Source organism: Chenopodium album, chromosome 22 (genome assembly GCF_948465745.1).
Source record: "Chenopodium album chromosome 22, dcCheAlbu1.1, whole genome shotgun sequence".
Taxonomy (NCBI): domain Eukaryota; kingdom Viridiplantae; phylum Streptophyta; class Magnoliopsida; order Caryophyllales; family Amaranthaceae; genus Chenopodium; species Chenopodium album.
Window position 1 is genome coordinate 3031108 of NC_137855.1, and position 22051 is coordinate 3053158.

General features: G+C 35.5%; 4 protein-coding genes across 6 annotated transcripts; 1 reads left to right on the forward strand and 3 right to left on the reverse strand.

The window, feature by feature from the left end:
- The first annotated feature begins 215 nt into the window (after positions 1-215).
- LOC145605720 (peptide chain release factor PrfB1, chloroplastic-like) lies at positions 216-4546 on the forward strand. Its single transcript, XM_081661792.1, has 7 exons — positions 216-465; positions 846-917; positions 1696-1916; positions 2213-2416; positions 2866-3081; positions 3531-3717; positions 4052-4546. Exons 1-7 carry the CDS (start codon positions 282-284, stop codon positions 4348-4350), a joined length of 1383 nt encoding a protein of 460 aa, XP_081517918.1. The 5' UTR covers positions 216-281; the 3' UTR covers positions 4351-4546.
- Positions 4547-5268: 722 nt separating this feature from the next.
- On the reverse strand, positions 5269-9556 carry LOC145606106 (uncharacterized). Its single transcript, XM_081662161.1, has 2 exons — positions 8692-9556; positions 5269-6756 (listed from the first exon to the last, which is right to left on the reverse strand). Exons 1-2 carry the CDS (start codon positions 9347-9349, stop codon positions 5525-5527), a joined length of 1890 nt encoding a protein of 629 aa, XP_081518287.1. The 5' UTR covers positions 9350-9556; the 3' UTR covers positions 5269-5524.
- Positions 9557-10015: 459 nt separating this feature from the next.
- LOC145606220 (uncharacterized) lies at positions 10016-15850 on the reverse strand. Its single transcript, XM_081662260.1, has 13 exons — positions 15788-15850; positions 15320-15398; positions 15185-15237; positions 15066-15099; positions 14263-14361; positions 14030-14178; positions 13560-13598; positions 13331-13423; positions 13125-13223; positions 12874-12948; positions 12077-12160; positions 11295-11360; positions 10016-10671 (listed from the first exon to the last, which is right to left on the reverse strand). The coding sequence occupies exons 1-13, from the start codon at positions 15848-15850 to the stop codon at positions 10585-10587; spliced, it is 1020 nt and encodes a 339-aa protein (XP_081518386.1). The 3' UTR covers positions 10016-10584.
- A 406-nt stretch (positions 15851-16256) lies between these two features.
- LOC145604966 (grpE protein homolog 1, mitochondrial-like) lies at positions 16257-20921 on the reverse strand. 3 transcript variants are annotated; one of them, XM_081660962.1, is made up of 6 exons: positions 20684-20919; positions 17632-17824; positions 17351-17547; positions 17099-17266; positions 16673-16801; positions 16257-16522 (listed from the first exon to the last, which is right to left on the reverse strand). In XM_081660962.1, exons 1-6 carry the CDS (start codon positions 20834-20836, stop codon positions 16436-16438), a joined length of 927 nt encoding a protein of 308 aa, XP_081517088.1. In that variant the 5' UTR covers positions 20837-20919; the 3' UTR covers positions 16257-16435. The 3 variants fall into 3 exon arrangements, with proteins under 3 accessions (XP_081517088.1, XP_081517089.1, XP_081517087.1); XM_081660963.1 differs by having other exon boundaries at positions 17683-17824; positions 20684-20918; XM_081660961.1 differs by having other exon boundaries at positions 17351-17824; positions 20684-20921.
- Between the last annotated feature and the right edge of the window lie 1130 nt (positions 20922-22051).

The following is a 22051-nucleotide window of genomic DNA, read 5'->3' on the forward strand; positions in this document are numbered from 1 at the left end:
TTAAATTGTGAAACTCTACCCAAAAAAAAAAAAAACAAAAAAAAAAGTTGGAGTAATGATTTACCTTTGTAGCAAGGTTTTTACAAGTATTTTTTTCATTCAAAAAAAAAAAAATAAAAAAAAAATTGAGGTTTTTATTTTTTGACAATTGGTAAAAATGTTTAGCTCAAAACGTTGTCGTTTAAAGCATAATAGGCTAATAGCACAACAAAAAGCTTATCCATGATTTATCCCTCTTCTTCTTCCTCCTCTCTTTCTTCCTGGCTGAAGTGGTGAGAGCCATGGATGGAACCCTGCAAATTTTCTGCACAAATTTCAAAGTACCCACCTCCATTAAAATGCCCCTTTTTTCTATCCACCTTCCTTCTCCCTTTCTCTCTCCTCATTTTCTCTCTCTTCCCCAAAACCCCACCTTCTCTTTTTCATCATACCTTTCTATGCCATCTCGCTTCCCTCCTTCTTTTGGTAAGTTTTTCTATTTTTTTTTTTGCTCTTTGAATTGAATTGTCTATGTTTATGTATTGTATTATCTTTGATTGAGTTTTTAAATTGAATTGCTTTGGTGGGTTTGTATTGATTTCTTTAGTTGATGCTTCCTTTTCACATAAGCTTTGTCTATTTACTGTTGTTGTAGTAATTTTTACGGCTCGTTTAGTAGGCGGTAATAAATATGGGTACTGATAAGAAATGTATAATTCAGACTGATTTTTTTTATTGTTCATTGTTTGAATTATGTTGGGGTTTTGCTTAATTCTCTGAATTTGCTGCCTTTTATTTTGTTTGATGTTATAATGTTATCTAAATGTGTTTATTTTGTGTGTGTGTATGTTTGAATTTGGGTGCAGTTCAATTTGCAACCCCAGATAGTCAATTGAGCATTGAGGTTGGCACTGAAACCAGTGAGTGGGCAATGCAAGGTATGTCACATATATCTGATGTTATGATCAATTTCTTATAAGCTAAATTATAGAATCATTAGTTTAACTGTTAAGCTTGTGATTGTTGTTAGTCTTGTGACCCATTGGTAGATTTCGAAGGCACGTTGAACAAGAAGACTAAAACAAAAGAACATAAACTCCAATGAACATACCATCATATAGTTTATAGCTCTTTTGTTCATTGGATTTAGTTTTCATGTTCTTTGATTTAAGGTTTGATGTTCAACGGATGCACAGTGAGACTCGTACATATGCCTCCACCATCATATTTGCAACGTTAATACCTTACTTAATCATACATATTTTCAATTGATTTTAGCTCATAGAGCTTTAAGAATTTTTATATGATTTTCGTTTTCTTAGGTTTGGATCCTTTTTCTTGTTCATAATGGTGACTTTTGAATGGGCTTTCTGTACTAGAATTTGTGGGGAAAGGTTGGAGAAGAAATTGTGATACAATGCTTGGAACGTTGAGTCATTGATCATGGGCATTGTTATAATTATAATTAAGATACTCTCTTAATGTATAAGTTGGAATTTTCTTGTGTTAACTCTAGGTAGGTATTGCACATCATTGGTTTAGATTCCAAGTAAACCAGATAAATTATGGTATTATGTAAAGCTTCGTGTGAATATAATTCATAGAGGAAAAGAGGGAAGGAAATGGAAAGAGAAGTAGAGGTAAAAGAGTTAAGGAAATGGTATCACGCCTCAATAACATCAATGGTTTGTTGTCTTAATTTACTTTTGCGTGCAGATTTCTATACGTTAAGAAAAGAGGTAGAAAATACAAGTAAACGTGTGGAAGAGATTGTAGTCTCTGCTGGATTGCAACACTTGGAGAAAGAGCTTGCTGGCTTGGAGTCCAAATCAGCTGATAGCACTTTGTGGGATGACCGTTCTAAGGCCCAAGAAACTCTTTCGGCTCTCACTGATGTCAAAGATAAACTTAAACTTCTCAAAGATTTCCAAACACAGGTCTCGACTCCCTCTCTCCCTGATCCATTCAGTACTAAAGCGAAGCTAATCTTATGAAACTAAAAGACAAATAGACAATTTATCCAAGGGAATCTTACATGTATTAGTCTGCAAAACAAACCAATTAATGCTGGCCCTTCTGTCTGAAGAGATGATTTCACCTGGAAAAAAATTACATATATGTTGAATCACGCTGCGTGGCTCATTGATACTACAGATACAAAATGTCAACCATGTTATGTTATTTACGTATTGCTGATTTTATCTGATGTATTAGTTTCATTTATTTCCTGCAGGTTGAAGAGGCAGAAACGATAGTTAATCTTACTGAAGAGATGGATTCTACTGATACTGCACTTCTTCAAGAAGCCGCTGGCATTATTAAGGAGTTGAACAAAGCACTTGATCGTTTTGAGTTGACAGAGCTTCTTTCTGGTCCTTACGACAAAGAGGGTGCTGTTATTACTATCTCAGCTGGTGCTGGTGGGACTGATGCTCAGGTATGCTAATCCTTTTAAATGTGTAACACATTTTTTTCCTCTCTGTATATTGGGTTTTACACTTTTTTTTTTCTTCTTTTTCTTCCCTATTTTGTCTGTTCCAACCCCCCCCCCCCCCCCCCCCCCCCCCCCCCCCCCCCCCCGTGGAATAGTGTATGGAAGTTCAGTAACATACTTACGATTAAAGATGACTGATTGATGAATTGCTTTATAGTATGTTAAATTGGCTCGTGAATTATGTAATTCATCTTTTTCCTTCTACTTATTTCTGCACATGAACTATGTCCTTGAATGCAGAGATCGTGAATCAAATCCAGTCAACTTATTACACTTGAACTTTCTCCTCTGTCAAACAAAAATAATCAGTCAATTATAATATTAACTTATTAAGCTAGACCAGGTTTTCGTATTCCAGTCTTTTGTAAATTCTTTGATGTATTTCAGTGCAGGATTGGGCTGATATGCTTCTCAGGATGTATATGAGATGGGCGGAGAAACAGAAGTATAAGGCTAGAGTGGTTGATAAATCATTGGGAGAAGAAGCAGGGATTAAATCTGCAACACTTGAGGTTGACGGTCGTTATGCTTATGGTTATCTTTCTGGAGAAAAGGGCACACATCGTATTGTGCGGCAGTCACCTTTTAATTCCAAGGGTCTTCGGCAGGTTATATTTCCTATTCACATCTCTGTTCTTCATTCAAGGAGACTGCAAGTACACTAATTACATAATCATATTCTCTCCATCCCATATTGTTTGTGCCTTTGATAGTTAATGGTCTTTGTGACCATAGCATCAAACATTGAACTTTCCTTCTCGACTCTATATGTTAGCAATGACTATTTTGTTCAAAACTTTAGTACAAATTTTGTCAAGAGTTTTATACATCCTAAATTTATACCATATTTGATTTGATGGCTCAAATGTGAAAGTTCACAAATTTCGACTGCAAAAGTCCATAAAGAGCAAAATATACCCAAAAAGGGAGTATTTGTTGTTAAACGTACGTATTGGAGTGTTGTCTGAGTAAACATTAATATTTTATGCAGACAATTTTTCAATTTTTCATGCACTGAACTTAACATTGTATTAGTGAACTTCTATGTTGCATGCAGACTAGCTTTTCTGGTGTTGAAGTCATGCCTCTTCTTCCAGAAGAGTCACTAAATGTTGATATTCCTGAAGAAGATTTGGAAATAAGTTTCACTAGGGCTGGTGGAAAAGGAGGTCAAAATGTAAATAAGGTTGAAACAGCTGTTAGAATCACTCACATTCCCACTGGTGTGGCGGTCCGGTGCTCAGGTTAAATTCTTCCTTTCAAACTATTATGTCGAAAAAGATGACCCTCTTGCTATTTGTAGTCATTTCTATTACTTGCAAAGATAAATATGCCTGATCTGTAGCAATCAAAATAAATCCAACTTAAACATCCTTGAAAATGATAGGTAAAGAAAATAGTCTTAATCAAGCTAAATTGGACTCGACTGGTAGGTGACTCAAAAAAACAAAATTAACCCAACAATTGTAGCAACAAGCCTATAACTGCTGAATATCTATGTATGAGGTATCTGTATCCTTTTATTTGCTTGAAAAATCCATTAATTTTAAATACTAATACTATTGGAGCAATGTTCAGAGGAGAGATCCCAAATACAAAACAAAGTAAAGGCTCTGAATCGATTGAAAGCCAAACTTTTAGTCATTGCTGAGGAGCAAAGGGCGTCTGAGATCAAGCAGATCAGGGGAGATGCTGTGAAGGCAGAGTGGGGCCAGCAAATACGGAATTATGTATTCCACCCTTACAAGCTTGTGAAAGATGTGCGTACAAGTTACGAGACTTCTGATATCACCTCAGTAATGGATGGTGATTTAGATCCATTCATTAAGTCTTACTTGAAATATAAGTACACTCAGATGCTTTCAACAAGTAGTTAGAGATGATTTTGTGTACTTGCTGATTTGTGGTAGCAAGGATGTCACATAATGAATTTTGTATAACAAGAACTTGTAGTTGGATGCAGAACTTAATGATTATGATTATATATATACTGTAATAATTCATTGTCAAACACAATTGACAAGTGATAACAGTCCAGCAGAAAATGCAGCAACCAAGAGTTTACAAGCTGAACTCCTGCGCAAATCAATTACCCCATAGGGTGCACTACTTTGATCATTGTGGTATAACAATTGTATCAAAAATCAACTACAAGCGAGCTAATGCATGAATGCGGCGTTAAATCTAAAAGCCAAGATCATAAAACATGTTCCCTTAAGCAACAAAGAAATCCTGAAGATTCCAGCTGCCAATAACAGAGTATACCAGACTATCAATAACAACCGATACAAAGTATTTTAGAAGAGGACGCTAGGGTTGTAGCTTTACCTAGTCTAGTCCCTTCGTAGCCTAGCTGTGTTTTTTGTTTCATATTTTCTGCTTTTTGCTTGAACTCTGTTTGTTTTAGCTCTGCTTTCTTGGTAATCAACCTCAGTAGAATAAAAAAATAAGTTGAAGCAAACCTGAGACTGCGTAATCTATCAGGTAGAAATATTGCAATCTGAAAACACAATGATAGTTCTTACTTCTGATACGGATACAATAGCAGCAAATCAAGACTTTAAAATCTAACACAAGCACAGGCTTATTAAAACATTCTATGTGCGTGCTAACCTTAGCGGAGATTAATAAAATCCCCTCTTCCGTTCAAAAAAAAAAAAAAAAGTATAGATGACAGTAATTTAGGGGAAACAGAGACAGTAAAATATATACTTGGCTGAAGAATTGTGAGTACAAAAGTCGAGCTCCAAATCTAATTGAACAGAAAGCATTCGAGAAATATGACAACTGAAAAATAAGCTTCAGGCTTGCCACAATAAATATACTATTAACATTAGTCTTTATACTTGCCACATTGGTACCAACAGCTTCTCAGTTCTCAGAAACTGGTTAGGGACTTCAACAAAAAAGGATTTGTTCCATGTACAAAACCATATACATAACAAAATGATTACATATTAACAACAAAAACAGGAAGATTACAGATGTGGATGCCATAAGCATTCTCCCAAAGGGTTAGATGTAAAAGCCAGATCTCAAATATCATCAAAGCTAGCTTTTACTCATGTTCCGCCATTTATCTTTCAAGTCTACATTTGATCTTTCCTTAAATATGTCACCATATATATCCCTGATCCTTACCCAACTCCTACCATATTTCTTTACTGCTTCCCTCAATTTATCCTCTTCTTCTGGGGTCCATTTCTTCCTTTCTCTCATTGCATAAATTTTTTTCTCCGCATACGGATCCAAAGCAGACACCCTACTCCTCTTTGGACTAGGAGGTAAGCGTAACCCACCTCTGCCTACATTATCTTCAGAATCATCCCATTCATATGTATGACTAGTGCCATTGGGCTCCATTAAACTACACTTACGTTTAGGCCGTTCCTTTGGAGTATGAGTCTCACTGCCTCGGGCATTTCCTGTAAGCTTATCTTTCTTCTCTACATTTTCGGTATTATTCTCAGTGGTTTCTCTAGGTGCATGGATTACTGGTTGTGTCTGCTTTGGTAACACAGCATCATTGTTCATGTCATGATTTTCTACAGCAGGTGCATGACCAGTATCATGGTTACCTGCAGCACTTGTACAAGGCAAGGTTTTTTTAGCTATTTCAAGAGCTTTAGGAAGAGGATCTGTCACAGACACATGCAGCTCCCTGGAACTGGTTTTAAGAGCTTCTTGCACTCTCCTCACTTCAGGTGTTACATGTATAACAGGTGGTTGCGTCTGCTTTTTTATAGCATTCCCATCATTCATGTTGTCTGTTGCCTTTGTAGATGACGAGTTATAAACTCGAACATCAACACGAGAATCACTCACAGCAGCATGTGTCTGCAAGGAGTTGGATTGAAGTTCTTGTAATTCGCCTGTTTTGTGGTTCAGGACATCATTGTCCTTGCATGACATATTACGATCTGCTTGAGAAGCTCCAGCACGAAAATCACTCACAGAAGCATGCTGCTGCAAGGAGTTGGATTGAAGTGCTTCTTGTACTTCGCCTGTTTTGTGGTTCAGGACAACATTGTCCTCACATGACAGAGTATGAGCTGCTCGAGAAGCGTCAGCATGAGAATCACTCACAGTAGCATGCAGCTGCAAAGAATTGGATTGAAGTGCTTCTTGTACTTTTTCCAATTCACAGATCGGGACATCCTTAACCACGTTGATAGAAGATTCAGCTTCTTCATTAGCTTCAGAAATCTTTGCACCTCTGGGACGTCTAGTCTTCACTGCAACATGTTTTCGCCGAACTAAAGTCTGACCTTTAGGCAGTCCACCTAAAACAAATACAGAGTACAAATTATTTAATACTGAAACCTATATCAGAGTCAAAGAGAAAAATTTACAAGATTTCAGAAATCAAAGTTGGAAAAGAAAAATGTATTACTATCTCCGTCCCCAAATTAAAGTTTCATTTCACTCAAAATCCTATCCCTACAAAATCCCATTTCACCTTTACCTATTTAATTATTCAATTTATTTTTAATCAACCAAACCCCATCATCTTCCATTTTTATTCAAATTTAATTAACCAAACCCCACTATCTTACTTTTTTTTATTCACTTTTTAATCAACCAAACCTGGTTATCTTTTTTTTATATTTACCTTTAATCAAACAAATCCCTCTACCTTCTTATTTTATTCACCTTCCTAAAAATTTGTGCAAAAGCCAAATGAAACTTTCTTTTAATTTTGGGACAGAGAGAGTACAAGATTGCAGAAACATGTGCATTGGATGAAAAACCATCTTAGTTCACCTTTTGTTCAAAACTACGTAAACAAAAGGTCCTTAGCAGAACTCAAGATCAATAATCAACAAGCACATGAGCTTAAAACAGAATTACAGAGCACCTGCCTGCTTCAAAGTCATAATGCGGCTAAATCCCCCCCCCCCCTCCCCCCCACCCAAAAAAAAAAAAAAAAAGAGGGGCGAAAAACTAGTGAAGATATGCACTAACAATGCATCTAAGGAGCTCTGCAAGACACCAGATTCGTCTTTCTGAAAATATGATCATATGATACCAATTTTCAATTACAGAGTATAATTAAGCAAGGAAACCATTCCTCCCAAGGAAAAAAAAGAAAATATATATATATATATATATATATATATATATATATATATATAAACCAATTCAAGGAAGAAGAAAACTAGCACCTACAGCTCAAACAGATACAAAACCAGTAAAATTACCAATTGATTAGCATAGAGCTGGCAAATCACGATAATGTGTAGTGTTCACATTTACTCCTTGTTGGCTTAAAGGCTATTAAATGTATCAACTTTACATGATTACATCTAACGGCGGAAAACTCCCTCATAGTACAATACCATTATTCAGATTATGCCCCATTCAGGCCAAATGTGCTTCATGCCTCTCTCTCTGTAATCAATATAGTATGCTGGTGGCCTGATTGTATTCACAAATCAAGAGTAAATACCGACACTTCTATTGGCAGTCAGAGGTACCATAGAATCAAACGTAGAAACATATCACTGATCCCTTTCATCCAATTAACAACATCATCAAAGCCTTAGTCCCAAAATGATTTGGGGTCGCCTTACATGAATTGTCATAAGGTACCACTCCCTTTCACCCCCATTATAAAAAAAAAAAAAAAAAAAAAAAAGGTGCAATAACCATTCAAGGATATTTCAAAACAATACTAGGACTCCACTTTTCTGCCTATTTCAATTGAAGAATACCTATTACCAGAACTTTGAATTATATAGGACAACACCGTTCGTATATAGTACAAAGTCAACTATGGACATTAAACCGATGAAGAGTCACTAGAAAAAAACGCCCTCCGAATTTGTTATCACAAGGGTAAAGGTTGAATACATTCGAGTATTCAACTCCAATTTCTGTAGGCACATTAAATTGACTCTAACGGAATATGGAGTGCTAAAACAGAATTCAACTATGAGTCAATGATTCCTAAAGGCATTTGGCAAACCTTCAAGCTGCCTCATTTCTCAACAGAAGTATCGCAAACTTCATTCGATCAAATACCGGATCTTTATATGGCATTTTTCTTTTAATTTGATGATCTATGCAATGCCATTGCTGATTAAAATAGTAGAGCACAATAACTCTTCATCAAACAAGCTACTCTATAATTATAAATTGACATACATAATTAAACACCAAAAACCAATAACACAACCAGAAAAACCAACAATTAGCCAAAATCAAACAAATTCTACCTTGACTAGCAGCCAATTCGCGACACGGATTATCCAAACCCACGACATCACCACCGCCATCCTCGCAAAAACCGAGCTTCTCCACCTCATACCCAAACTTGGACGCCACCAATTCAAGAAATGTCGGTCCCATACACTTCCAAGCTTCCTTCAAATACCCTCTAACAGCCTTCAAAGCCTCATTCCTAGTATTCCTCATCAAAATCTTCTCACAAACTCCAGCATCCCAAACCGCAGCTTCGATATCCGCCAACCACTGATTCGATTCCTCCGACGATAAACCCTCCATTTTACAAACCCTATTCCTCCAAATTCTCTCCACTGCTTCAAAATACTTCCCATTTTCCTCCACAGTTTCCTCCAAAAATCTCACCGTACAATCCACTGCAACCGCGCAATACGCCTTTTTCATCAAATCCGACGCCGTTTTACCCGCTCTGTGATTCAATTCCTCGATGAATTCAAGCAATTCTAGAAGCTTCTCGGACACTGAACCATTTGAAGACTCTGATTCGATTTTTCGCAGAAGTATCGTCTTCTTCAAGCGACAATCTTTGTTGGAGAAAGGAAGACTTGAGAGTACGCCATTGATGATCATCTCGTCAATTGGTTTTCGCAAGAGGAATTCTAGTATCCATTTTGCCACTTTTTCGTCCATTATTTCACTGAAATATGACCCTAATTTTCAAATTGGGGGGAAATTAGGAAATTTCGTGTGAAGATTGAAGTTTTATTAGGGTTTCGAAGATGGGTTTGAGTGTTTAGGGCTTGAATTATTTTCATAAGCTTGAATTTTCGTCTTCTAGGGTTTGGAGATTTGGGACGACGGGAAAATTCTGAAATACGGAATATGAAATTTGGAAGTTTCAGTAAATTTGGTGTATAAATTTCTCGAGGTATTTGTAAAATCTCTTATGGTAAAATTCCACCATAAAAAAAAGTGACCTTTTAAAATTGCTTTTAATGATGTAAGTAATAAAAATTGCTATAGAGTTTTTAGTTTAATTTTGATTTTTTTTTTACACAAAATTTTGATTTTTTTATTTTTGAGGGATAATTTAATTAGAGTAAGAAATTTGGTTTTAAAGTTTTTACTTAATGTCATCCATTGATTCATTAGTAAATATACATATAAAAAATTGTTAGGAGTAAATAATTGATACACTAGGTAGAAATGTATTATTTGTAAGATACTCCGTCATATTATCCAAGACAATTAGACAACGATTTATTAATTGGTGAACTAATATGTACAAGTGATACAATTGTATGATACATTGATTACTTTGCTTGGTCTAGTGGTAAGGATTATACCTTTCTGAAGTTGAGGGTTTAATTCCCACTAGAGACACTAAGGTTGTCTGAACAATATTATTTGAAAAAATAAAAAAGACGCCGTAGCAAACCCACATGTATCATCTCCAACCCTCCAAATGAATAAAATGGTTGTGCACCAGTCCCATAACCTCAGACTGCCCTAAAAAATACCGAATTAGGCAGCCACCCAAAATTGCACAGCAAGTTTATATGAAGTCTCTTTAGGTAAGCATCCATCCCAACAATGCAGATACACTAGTTGGCCGTCTTGAGATTCAATTATATCATACTTGCAGACACGATACAGAGTTTCATAAACCTAACATAAGTGCATGGCCAATTGGCCAACTTATCAAGGCCATGTACCATGTGTATCAACGAAGTGCTAATGCAGACATTCAAGTCTACTTTACAAATTACATGGAGATACTGGTTAAGTACATCAGTACATGAAACCAAAGTGTTCCAACATATGTTTTGACACTGAATCAACATAAACAAGTCCAAAACCTGATTCCTCTCTTTCTTGCAGCCCCAGCAAAAGACGGTGCTGTCCTGCAGATTCAATCAAAAAACTCATTCCTTCTTTGACTTGCCAAACAGCAATCCCAATGAATATATATTCTCCTTTTTTTCAGTCGCTTCTACTCGTCTTGCACCAATCTTGCAATGACAAAATTGCCAGATCAGCAATTAGGAAATAGCAGCATGAAATGGGGAGAGGGGAAAGGAAGAAAATAAAAAGTCCTGGGTCCTCGGCCTCCAAAAAGAGACGCTAAGTCAAGTCATTGTGAGTAGAAAAGAAACTAAATCAATTGCTATGAATCATCTCTATTACAACATCTACAAGTGCATGACATGCACACCTGCTAATATCCCACATGCAAACAGAAAACATAAGATATTATAGTTTCAAGCGTTGAAATGATCCACTTTTTGACATGCAAGGCCTGCAGCTGTAATTCTAACAAGTCAAAATATGCGAATGCCTAAAAGAGTGACAATTGGAACCTTTGAATATTGGACCAAGCTGAAAATCCACTCATTGTTTTGAGGTAGGGAGACTAAACATTAGGTATGTTGCACTTTAATTTTAAAAATATTAAACAAATCATAGTGTTAGAGTGGGGGAGTCATAAAGTTTAATCATAGCAGTTACGCAAAATATAAACCTCATCCAGCAACTGAGCCATCATCTCATCTAAAGTGTCATGGCAGATGATAGGCGACCACACAAAGAAAAGACAATGTGAGAAACCAATGACATAAAATGAAAAAAGCAATACCTTATCCATGAGCCAAAAGCCAATTGTTGGCATGTACTGCACCAAATACATTACTCCAAGCACGGGCTGAAAAAGTAAAGGAAAACTTAGCATGCAAGGCAAACAGATGAACAAAGGTTTAATTAATTGAAGTGAGGAAGAAACATGAGTGACATCAATAAAAAGCATGTTATCTATTGTGTAAAAGCAAAATTATGTCTTCTTGCAAAGAAAAGATACATATGTACTATACAGGTCGAAGGTGCTCAGTGTAGATCCAAAATAGATGATAAGAGTATAGTAAGGTCTGGATGCATGTGTATTCTAAGAATCTTAGTTTCTTACTATTAGTTTCCAGTCTTCCACCTCAAACCAGACACATGATTGCCTTCCAAGGCGCCAGCTGCATGTATATTGCACTCAAAAACTGCAAGTGAAACCATTTCGCCCCATTGGAACACATTTTATCTTCTATGACTCAATGAGTCTCCTCTTTCAAGAGACATTTAGATCCATCTATCACGTGTCAAACGAATAACCCTTCAACCTAAATCCACTGTTCTATAGGGACCCCCTAGAGAGGAGGAGGTGGGTCATGCGACACTGAATGGTATTGAGTCAGGCAAAAGGCCACCTTTATCTACCTGATTAGGGGATTTCAACATTTGATAAGTATCCAAGGACAATAAAGTATCCAGTACAACAATTCTTTGTAAAGATAAACACAGCTACACAAATGATTACTATTCACATCTTGTATAACTGACAACCCAAGCTCAATGAAAACAGAAAAAATAACTTACTTGATATGATATCCAAACTTCCTTCAGACCATGACTAGCAGCAATTATTGTGAGTTTAGCACACCTTTCAGCAGAGAGACGCTTCTGCGACCACTTAGAAGTTAGAACCAGGAAATTCAAAGCTAGGTGATAACACATGAACACATAATCGTGAAAGTCTTTGAAATAGGATCAAGGTGACTTCAAATGATTTAATGATAGCTAACTGTATCAATTTTTTTATTTAAAAAATGCTTGGGGAAAAAAAGAAAGGTTAGTCAACAAAGCATTAATCAGTGTGCAAATTCACCAATCTGTAAACAAGAACAGAGACCAATAAAGTGATTAACTAATTTGTCTGGCTGCCTTGTGGGGGTGGCACACTGGCACAGCCATTGTTTCGCTGTAGGCCTTGTAGCAGTAAGAGAAAATACAAATTATAAATTGATTCTCACATCAAGCATATTAGGTATGATCAATAGTTCCATCCATCTTGTGGTGATTTAGGCTATGTTTAGTTCACGTAATTTTTGCCTCTATCTAATCCGAACTCATTTTCTTCCTGATCTATCGGATTGTCTAATTTGACCAACATTTGACCTTATATGTACGCTAATATATAAGGGAAAAATATATAAATGGGGTCTTATTAGATTTAAATTAATGTTTATTTTTTTAATACGCAAGTTTCATACCTTTTTTCATTACGGAATTAAATATATTAGCGACAGAAAACAGTAACAAAGAGAATCATCAAAATAAAGAACAAACTATAATATGATGATATAATGCACCATAGAGTGAACAATAGCACTGACCTCAGTAGAAACAGTTGTTGATGTCTCTATTGGACCAGGGCAAACAACAGTTACCTTGATTCCTTTCTGAAATAGCTGCATATGCATAACCAGACAAATATAAGTTCTTCAGAAATTGAGATAATGCAATAGTCTATAATCAGAACATCTCAATAGTATGTACCATTTGGGGGAAAAACAGGAAAAAGGACAAAAGTTCTGGGGGTTGAATATATAAACTGTGGATTTTAAATTGAGGAAGAGTGACGTGCCTCTGAGCGCAAGCAATGGAAGTACCCATTCAATGCAAATTTAGAAGCACAATACATGGCTTGACCTGGTGCAGGTGTCTTCCCAGCAGCACTACTCATCTAGCAGATGTAAATTAATCAGATTAGTACACTAACACCTCTCCCCTAGAGAGATTTGAAAGTAACGTACCACCCTTAAATTATAATAAAAGTTTTAAGGTACATACCACCACAAAATGACCCTTCCCCCTCTTCAGCATGTAGGGAGCAAGTAACCTGGTCAAAGATATTGTCCCAAAAACATTTACATCGAATGTAGCCTATACTTATAAACATAAAAATCAGTTCTGTTAGTTCTGTAAAACAAAGATATCCAAATGACAGTGAACTATTTGAAGCAATGTGTTTTTAACTGGGAAGCTTGTGATTGTTCGTGATATTTTTGACCAAAAATACCTTAAGGCTTTCTTCTGTAACATCTATAGCTGCAGCTTTCTGCAAAGATTTAACCAAACCATAGTTATAGATAAAATGAAATATATAAGGGCATATATAAATTCTGTATTACAAAGTAGCATACGGTAAATACTGTATTCTAAGGGGTGATGGGGTAGTCTGATAGTTACAGAATAAAATCTACCCTTCAGCATTATCTTCTAATTATCATATTGAGAAAAGGTAGGTTCACACAATACACTTTTTCAAGCTATACAGAACACTATGTGGTGTTTTCTAGATAGAGCTTTAATTGAATATAAAAGTTACTATTTTTACAAATTGAGAATTTAGCTAAGTCATTATCAATCATCCATACTAGTTTCGAAAATGATATTGACTTAGCATATATATACTCATTTATCTGAGATACCTCAATTTCAAAAGCATATACAAGACAATTTCAAGTATCAACGCCAACAATTACATACAGGACGTTCATAGGCAGCATTGTGAATCATATAATCAACACCAATACCGGGGAAGAAGGCTTCTGCTTTTTCTACAGCCTCCTCAAGGGATTCCTCTCCAGATGCCAAATCAAGAGGTAAAATCTTGACCTCGTTTGGGGCATGCTTACCTAAAACAGAATTAAAAGAGCTGATAGAACATATATAATAAGTTCATATATATTGATACCACAAAATAAATGTAAGAAATATACCGCTAAGTTGGCTTTTGACGCGCTCCAATTCAGCTTCATTTCGTGCAGACAATATAAGTTTCGCCCCTAAGCTTGCAAACTGTTTAGCAAGAACCTCCCCTTCAAAATCACATTGGAGATGGATATTAGGGCCTTTACATTTTCCTATCCTCCTCTTTCTCATGGAGAATGGTAAAATATTTATTTCAGATTAGGGCAGCAATTGTTGGAGATACGACCAAAATGTGCCGTGATCTAAGGAGAGTACTTTGAAGTTACAAAACCCATTTAAAGAGAATAAAGTAATACAAAGCGAGTCGTTCTATAACAAGCAACCTAGTGTTATACTACAACTCAAGCAATGAACTCACGAACTAAAATCCCAAACCAGATGGTATCCTCCTCCCGTGCCAGTAAACTTTATAACATAACAATGAACAATCATTCCAATAACAACTAATGGAATTATGGGTAAACTTTATAACATAACAATGAACAATCAATCCATAACAACTAATGGAATAAGCTAACAGTTGATACTCATATGATATTTTAACCCAAATAGTTGCTCATACTAGTCATACATAGAAAGATTTTTGGCATTGTTGCAGATTATTTCGAGTGAGATAAAATCATTCTAGAGTTTGTGATCAATCAATTCCACTCCAATCTGGAACCACAATAAACAAACTAATACAATATCAACAATTCAAGAGTTCAAACTTGTTATTCAATTCATTCACATCAATTTAACATACTTCAAATAAATTAATACTCCAAATTTTGATGAATATCAATCAAATAAATCAAAATTGATCACATACCAATTCCGCGGCTAGCTCCAGTAATCCAAACAACCTAAACAATGGAATCCAATCAAAATTACACTAATCTTAAAAATTCACAATACAAATTCACAATCCAATTGATAACAAACAATTACCTTATCTTCGATTTCCTGGCGTTTAAGTTTCTTCGAATGTAAGGTGAAATCAGCTGCAAAAAGTGAATTTGAACGAAATTACGCAGGAAATTAAGAAGTTCATAGCATAATTTGGGACTGATGAAGAAGAATTACCATCAATAACAGCGAATTTGATGATATATAGGATCACCAGAATAGGAAAGAGGATATAGAGAGACAGTATTTTTGCGCTCTAACGAACTCGAAAACACGAGTACAGTACAGAAAATATGGGCTATATATAAATCACTATTCTTATTACGAGTACAGTACTGTTAACATTTTTTTTAGTTGTAATAAATGAATTTATTATATGTCATAAATAATTCTCTTTGTTGCGACTAAAAGAAAACGGAGAAAGTTTTGAATTATATTGCATTGAACCATATCCATACTGTAATTTGTAAGTTAATATTGGATCAAATTGGAGTCTATAGTTAGAAAACTTGTTTTATAAATTTTTATGTCCATCATTTTCCCCAATTATCAAACTTATAATATGAATTTTTGACTTACGAAAAATCCTATTGGTATTCAAAGTACAGTATTATGCTATTATGTACTCTGTTTTTTTTTTTTTACTTTTTTGAATGGTTCAGGTATTATGTTCTCTGTTCGTTTCATTTTATTTGGCTCAGTTGTCATTTTGTACGGTTTTCAATTGATATATTTAAGTACTGATTTTTCACTTACGCATTATTTGAAAGTACTAAAATCTGATATTTTAAAAGAAAGAAAACTTAATAAGATCTCACACATATACGCTTATCTTGTATGGAGTAATTATCAAAATTCTTCATAATCGTAGTTAAAGTTCTCTCATCTCAAGTACAGTACAGTAGATGAAGAGAGATGAAGAAATGAAATTAGAGTTATGTTAGGGGTAAATTGGAGCCCCTGCTAACTTTTGGTGATAATAATTGACCTTAATTAGGTTCAAATAATTGACCTTTTCACCCAATTGACTCAACATCCTGAAGATTATCCTGAAAGTCACCAGTAAACTTAACCTGCGATCACTTCATAAATTACAAAGTAGAGCTAAAATGTTGCTTTGAAGCTCATTTATGTTGTAATTGCAACAAATTTCAAGGGAAGGAGACAAAAAATAGTACCACGGAGGCAACTATGCTAACCTACAGTCAGAAAAGTGTTGTAATATTAGACAATCGCAAGCATTGACAAAATTCTCAAGTATAATGAAGGGGCTCGGCTGAGATATTCTGAGCTTCAAGAGTTGGCCTCATTATTTTCTACAGCAATTGTAACACCAACTTCAGCTGGTCGTATGATCCTGTCGTTAAGCGTGTAGCCCGCCTGCATATGCCAAAAATAAGTTACTTCACAGATAATCAAGGCAAGCTGATACAGATAGGAGATAAATGTATTACTTCCTAAGAACCAAGGAATTACATCACATCAACTAACGTTCTTAAATTATTTCTAGATCACAGCACTGGACATTACCTTGAGGACAACAGCAACAGTACCAGGAGGCTTAGAATTGTCAGGAACTTGAAATACAGCATTATGCCTGTTAGGATCAAATTGCTCATCGATAGATTCATATTTCTCAACACCAGCTTTTCTGAAAACCTGAAAATAATGCTCTCTTAGCAAGAATATAATATGTACAAGTGAAGTGGACACCAAAATTAATTGAATTCATACAATCATGTGATCAAGATCAGATTTACCAAAACTATATGTGGCAAAAGGAGAAACATGATATCAGTACATTCAACAAATAACTAAGCATTATAAAAATTACGAGTACACAGGTAAAATTTAAACTAAGATGATAGGGGGGTGAGGGGAGGTGGAAATCATAGAATAAAATTCAAATAACTAGGTGGTGACTACAATAAATTAAGTGTATGTTGGAAATATTACCTCTGCAAGCTGCTTTTCTGTCATTTCTACACCTTCCAGCAGGGTTTTCAAAAGTGGCATTGCTCCAACATTATCCTGAGAGACATCGATTTTATTGACACTCTCTCTGGTAACAGAAGCTGCTCTGCCAAGGTTGTCTGCAACATCTAGTAGATTCTTTGCAAAACTCTGCAGTATGAACACACAATGAGTCACAAAGTGTTTCAGAAGTGCTACTAGAGGAAATGAAGTATCCGAATCATAGACACAAACCTGCACTGCAAATTTCTTTGAGTTTTCTGCATCGCGTCGTGTTCTTTCCATCAAATTCTCTAATTCGGCATAACTACGAAGAAATTTGTCTTTAAATTCAGCAAACTCTTTTTGTTTGTTCTCCAGGGTTTTCTCCTTCTCCAGCACAAGTTTTACCAGATCTTCTTTGGAAAGGTCATCCATGTCTTCCTCGGAATCTGAATCAGAAAAGGCAGTTCTTTTAGTGCCTCGACTCCGTCTTTTGACAGACTGAGACGTAGGTGGTGATTCTGAAGTAGAACCTTTGTCCTGACTTTGTGCAGAAGTCTCACTGTCTGCATTAAATCCCTCACCTGATTGCTTTGCACCATCAGCACCACCATTATCTCCTTTCTCAGCAGGTATCCCCTGCTCTTGTTCAGGAGATGCAGTGGTTGACATTCCACGAGGTGGGAAAGCAACAATACTACATAGTCCATTATGCAAAGGAGATGCCTAGCCAAAACATACCAAATAGCTTTATTTCGTAATTAAAATTTATATAGAGAGCCAAAGAAAAGATTACCATGCATTTCAAAAAAAAAAACAAAAAGGTATATGTGCAAATTCACCTTCAATTTGCGTTTAGAGAGGTCCATATCAGACATAAAGGTTTAAACCTCTCAATTCTCACTTTTAAAACTAGCTACAATGGTGTCAGAAATAGGAGAAGCAGACTTCACATGTACAAATCACTGAATCAGATAGCAGTAGCACTACGATCATACATGGCACCTAAAATCCAATTCTCATGGCAGCACCATATGAGCATAATCTACAAGTATACAACTCTACAGGCCACCACAGATTTTAATGATGATTGAGAAAAACCATTTTTAAGAGATTTCAAAAACTTAAAAGCTCTCATGTTGAATTCAGTAGTAAAGAATGTATTGTTACTTTAGTAATATACAAAATTTTGAAACAAGAAAGACTGGAACACAGTTAGTAGTCACGTCTCCACAATGAATTCCCCAAAAATGCAATCTACAGTTATATTATAGATGTATGAATGGTGATGAAAGGCATTAAAATTCTTAACAAGGTAAGACATCTTAAGAGAAACAACAATTTCCACTTTAGGAGGCATTGTCAGATGCTCAATACTTCAACTGATGGCAAAAAACAAGGGAGTAGAAAATACTTTGGCAAATAACTGAAGACAAATTTAAGCAGCTAATCTAAAATCACTCTCATTTTGAACATGTAATCACTCATGTTTGAGTTTTCAATCCTACAAAGTCTAGCCAAAATCCAGCTATCAACCCTGTAAGAAATCCAAAACACAAGTACCCATCTTCTGGAATACACTTAATACCGTAAAAGACGTAGGGGCAAGGAAGAGAACAAAGGTCATTCTAATCCTTACATGATTATGCTCATCAAAAGGCGCACAAACTTACATTGAAGAACAAGAAGTAAAGCAGAGGGTAAGCTAAGAATGTAGTGTGTTACTAGCAAATCTATAACATTAAAACCAAATTTGGCTGAAAAAGAATCACTGCAGCAACCCAACTAGATTATTCACTACCTTCTGGGGAATATTTTCCCTAAATAGCAAAGAAATAAACTATTAGTCTAGGCACCAATTAGCAGGAAAATTTTCAATTTCCCTAGTAAACATTATATCCTTATGACCTTAATGTTTAACTATGTTTTCCCCTCCCAAGTAATAGCCTACGCTTAAAACGCCCAAATCCATGATACTAGTAGCCAAGTTTGATCAAAGAATTATCAACTCAGCAACTCCACTAGATTATTCACTACTAGGTAGCAACAAAAGTCAGAATGTCAACAAAAAAGAAAAATAATTTGTCAATAAAATAAAGGATCGGATCCCAAAATCCCGGTCACAAAAGAATATATGATCATGAAAAAAAGGGGGAAATAGGGTAATGGTAATGGGTAGCATATTTTTTGCAAGAGAAGTCCCATATCATTGTTTATGGTGATGCAACTCTGTCCCCAACAAGTTTCTCTTGATAATTTTCCACTACCACTCAATACCCCTTCTAAAGAGTAATGGGTGGTGATGAAATATAAGTATTCTTATAAAACATGAGGGTACCATGGACAATGACACTAAACTTCCCTTGCTAAATGCACAAACACCCATCAGATTACGGCCTACAATACAAGCCACAAATTAATATCCATCATTATTTGGCAACCTACTAGCCCCGACACTTAACAAGAGCAAGATAAAGAGATGAAAGTTAAATTCTAATCACTTACCCTTATATTTTAACTTTGCCTAGTGCATTAAGTCCCTTTTAATTGAAGGGATTTGGCTAGAAAAGGAAAGAAGGGAAAAGATTTAAATATATTCTGATGTTTGGTTTGCTAAATGACACGAGAATTTACAGGAAAGGAAAGGAAGTGGGAGGAAAGCCTCTTTATAATTTTTTAGCTTTCCTTTCCTCCCATTGGAGGAATTCGACTGTAAATAGAAAATTAAAAATTGTAAATCAATTTTCCTTTCTCTTCCCTTCGTTTCCTTTCATTAACCCAAACATTGGAAGATAATATTTCTTTTCTTTCCCTTCCTTTTTTCCCCTCCCTTCTTTTCTCTTCTTTTCCTTTACTAATATTGAACCTAACAAAGCCTAACTATTACTCCCTCCGTCCCACTTTAATAGGCCACATTTAGGCCGCATATCTTCTAGTTAAATTATGAAAATTCTCATATAGAGCGCGGTTCTCTTACTTTATTTATAGACTTGATCCATAATATTAGAGTAAGTAGCTTGTTATCAAAAACATTTAAGACACATAGAAAGAATATCACCAACATGACCTCTACCCAAATATAGCCTAATAAAGAGGGATGGATGAAGTATTAGCTAACGATTTGCTATTTAGAGATTTCCTAATCAATCAGCATATCCTAAACAATACGAAGTACATTACTTAATCTAATCAATTGAAATTTTGCTCCAAATTGATAAATAACAACTAAAGCCTTAAACTTCCCAATCAAAAACCAACTATATGGAGCAACAAGCATAAAATTTCCAGGCGAAAAAGGCAAAATAAGAGTTAGAACATCAAAAATTTTACTCCAAATCCCTTAAATCACTGATCGCAGAATAAGATATCAGTTCTAAAATTTCAAATTGGCATTTTAAGACAATATTCTTGCCCCAGAAATTCATAATTAAAAAAATATGCATACAAATAACAATTAACTAAGTTGAAATTCAAAGAATCTAAGGTAATTCCTTAAACCCTAGCAAAACCCTGCTGAACAAATTGAAACCTGATTATAGCTAGAACAATTAACAAAAAAAATCATCAAAAATGGCGGTAAACTACCTTGCTGGAAACGTTGGTAAGAGAGTGAAATCGATTACATAGAACAGAAAAAGGGGAATTGAGTTGATGAAGAGGAGGAGGAGAGAGAAAGTAGGCCCGACATTGGGAAAGCGTAGTTCTCGAAGCTCTTCCAAAAACCCTAGTTAGCGACATTTTCAGTGGTTTGTGATGGAGAAATCTAGAGAGAGAAAGAAATGGCGGTTGATGAATTGAGGAAGAAGGAAGAAATTGTCTCAAGGTTGAAGAAGGTTCTTGGAGAAGTAGCTAAAAGAGGTTCGAAACGGCGTCGGATTGAGGTGAAGTTGGTTAATGCTCGTCGTTTTGGGAGTTGGTTGAGAATAATTTGATTTGGATACGTGGGAGTTGTGATTTGTGAGGGTTTTTGGAAGGGTTTAGAAGGTTTGAGAACAAGTCACAACTCCCACTTGTAATCATAACAATTAATATAATCTAATGTGGAGAGCTATAGGGGTGTATGGGTGGCCTGAGCATGAAAATAAAAATCTCACTAGGTTTTTGATGTCTTGTTTGAAGTTCGAGAGTTCAATACCACGTATCATGTTTGGAGACTTTAATGAGATTATTTTTATGGCTGGAAAAAATGGCAGGGTACCTGAGGGAAGACTTATGAATGTTTTTTAAGGGGTTATTGATGATTGTGGCCTTGTGGATTGAGAGATTTTGGGATTTCGGCCACGTGACATAGAGGGAATTCATCGTAGACTTTCATAAGAGAGCGTCTTGATATATCTTTAGCCGTTTAAGATTGGTTTTCTATGTGTCCAATGGTTCAAAGTTGGTCACTTTTCTATTTATAGATCAGGCCATGCCGTGATTATGCTCAAAGCTAGCAACTACTATGAACAAGGGGAAAGGGGGAAGATGTTTCGATTTGAAACCTTGTGGTTGTCTAGTAAGGAATGTGAAGAGGTATTGGCTTAAAAGAACTACTTAAAGATCAAAGATAGTCTGTTTTGTGAGCAATTACTCGCTTTTCTTCTTCTTATTATTATTATTATTGTTGTTGTTGTTGTTGTTGTTGTTGTTATTATATTATTATTACTCTTATTTTGTAAATATTCACCCAAATATGTGAAATTTTGTTTAGTATCACCCACTCACAGTTTCCGATCAATTTAGCCATTTGTGGGCTCACATTAAGGGCCTGTTCTGATTGACTGAACCGAGCTGAACTGAACTTATTGGAACTGCACTGAACTGAATTGAATATTTCATGAGAGAAGAAAAATTTAGAATTGAATTGAACTAAAAATAATCTAATGAGAACATACCATATCATTTCTCCCTAAAACGGATAATTGTTCACGAAACTGTCTTACCACCTCACCTAACCATATATTGTGTGAA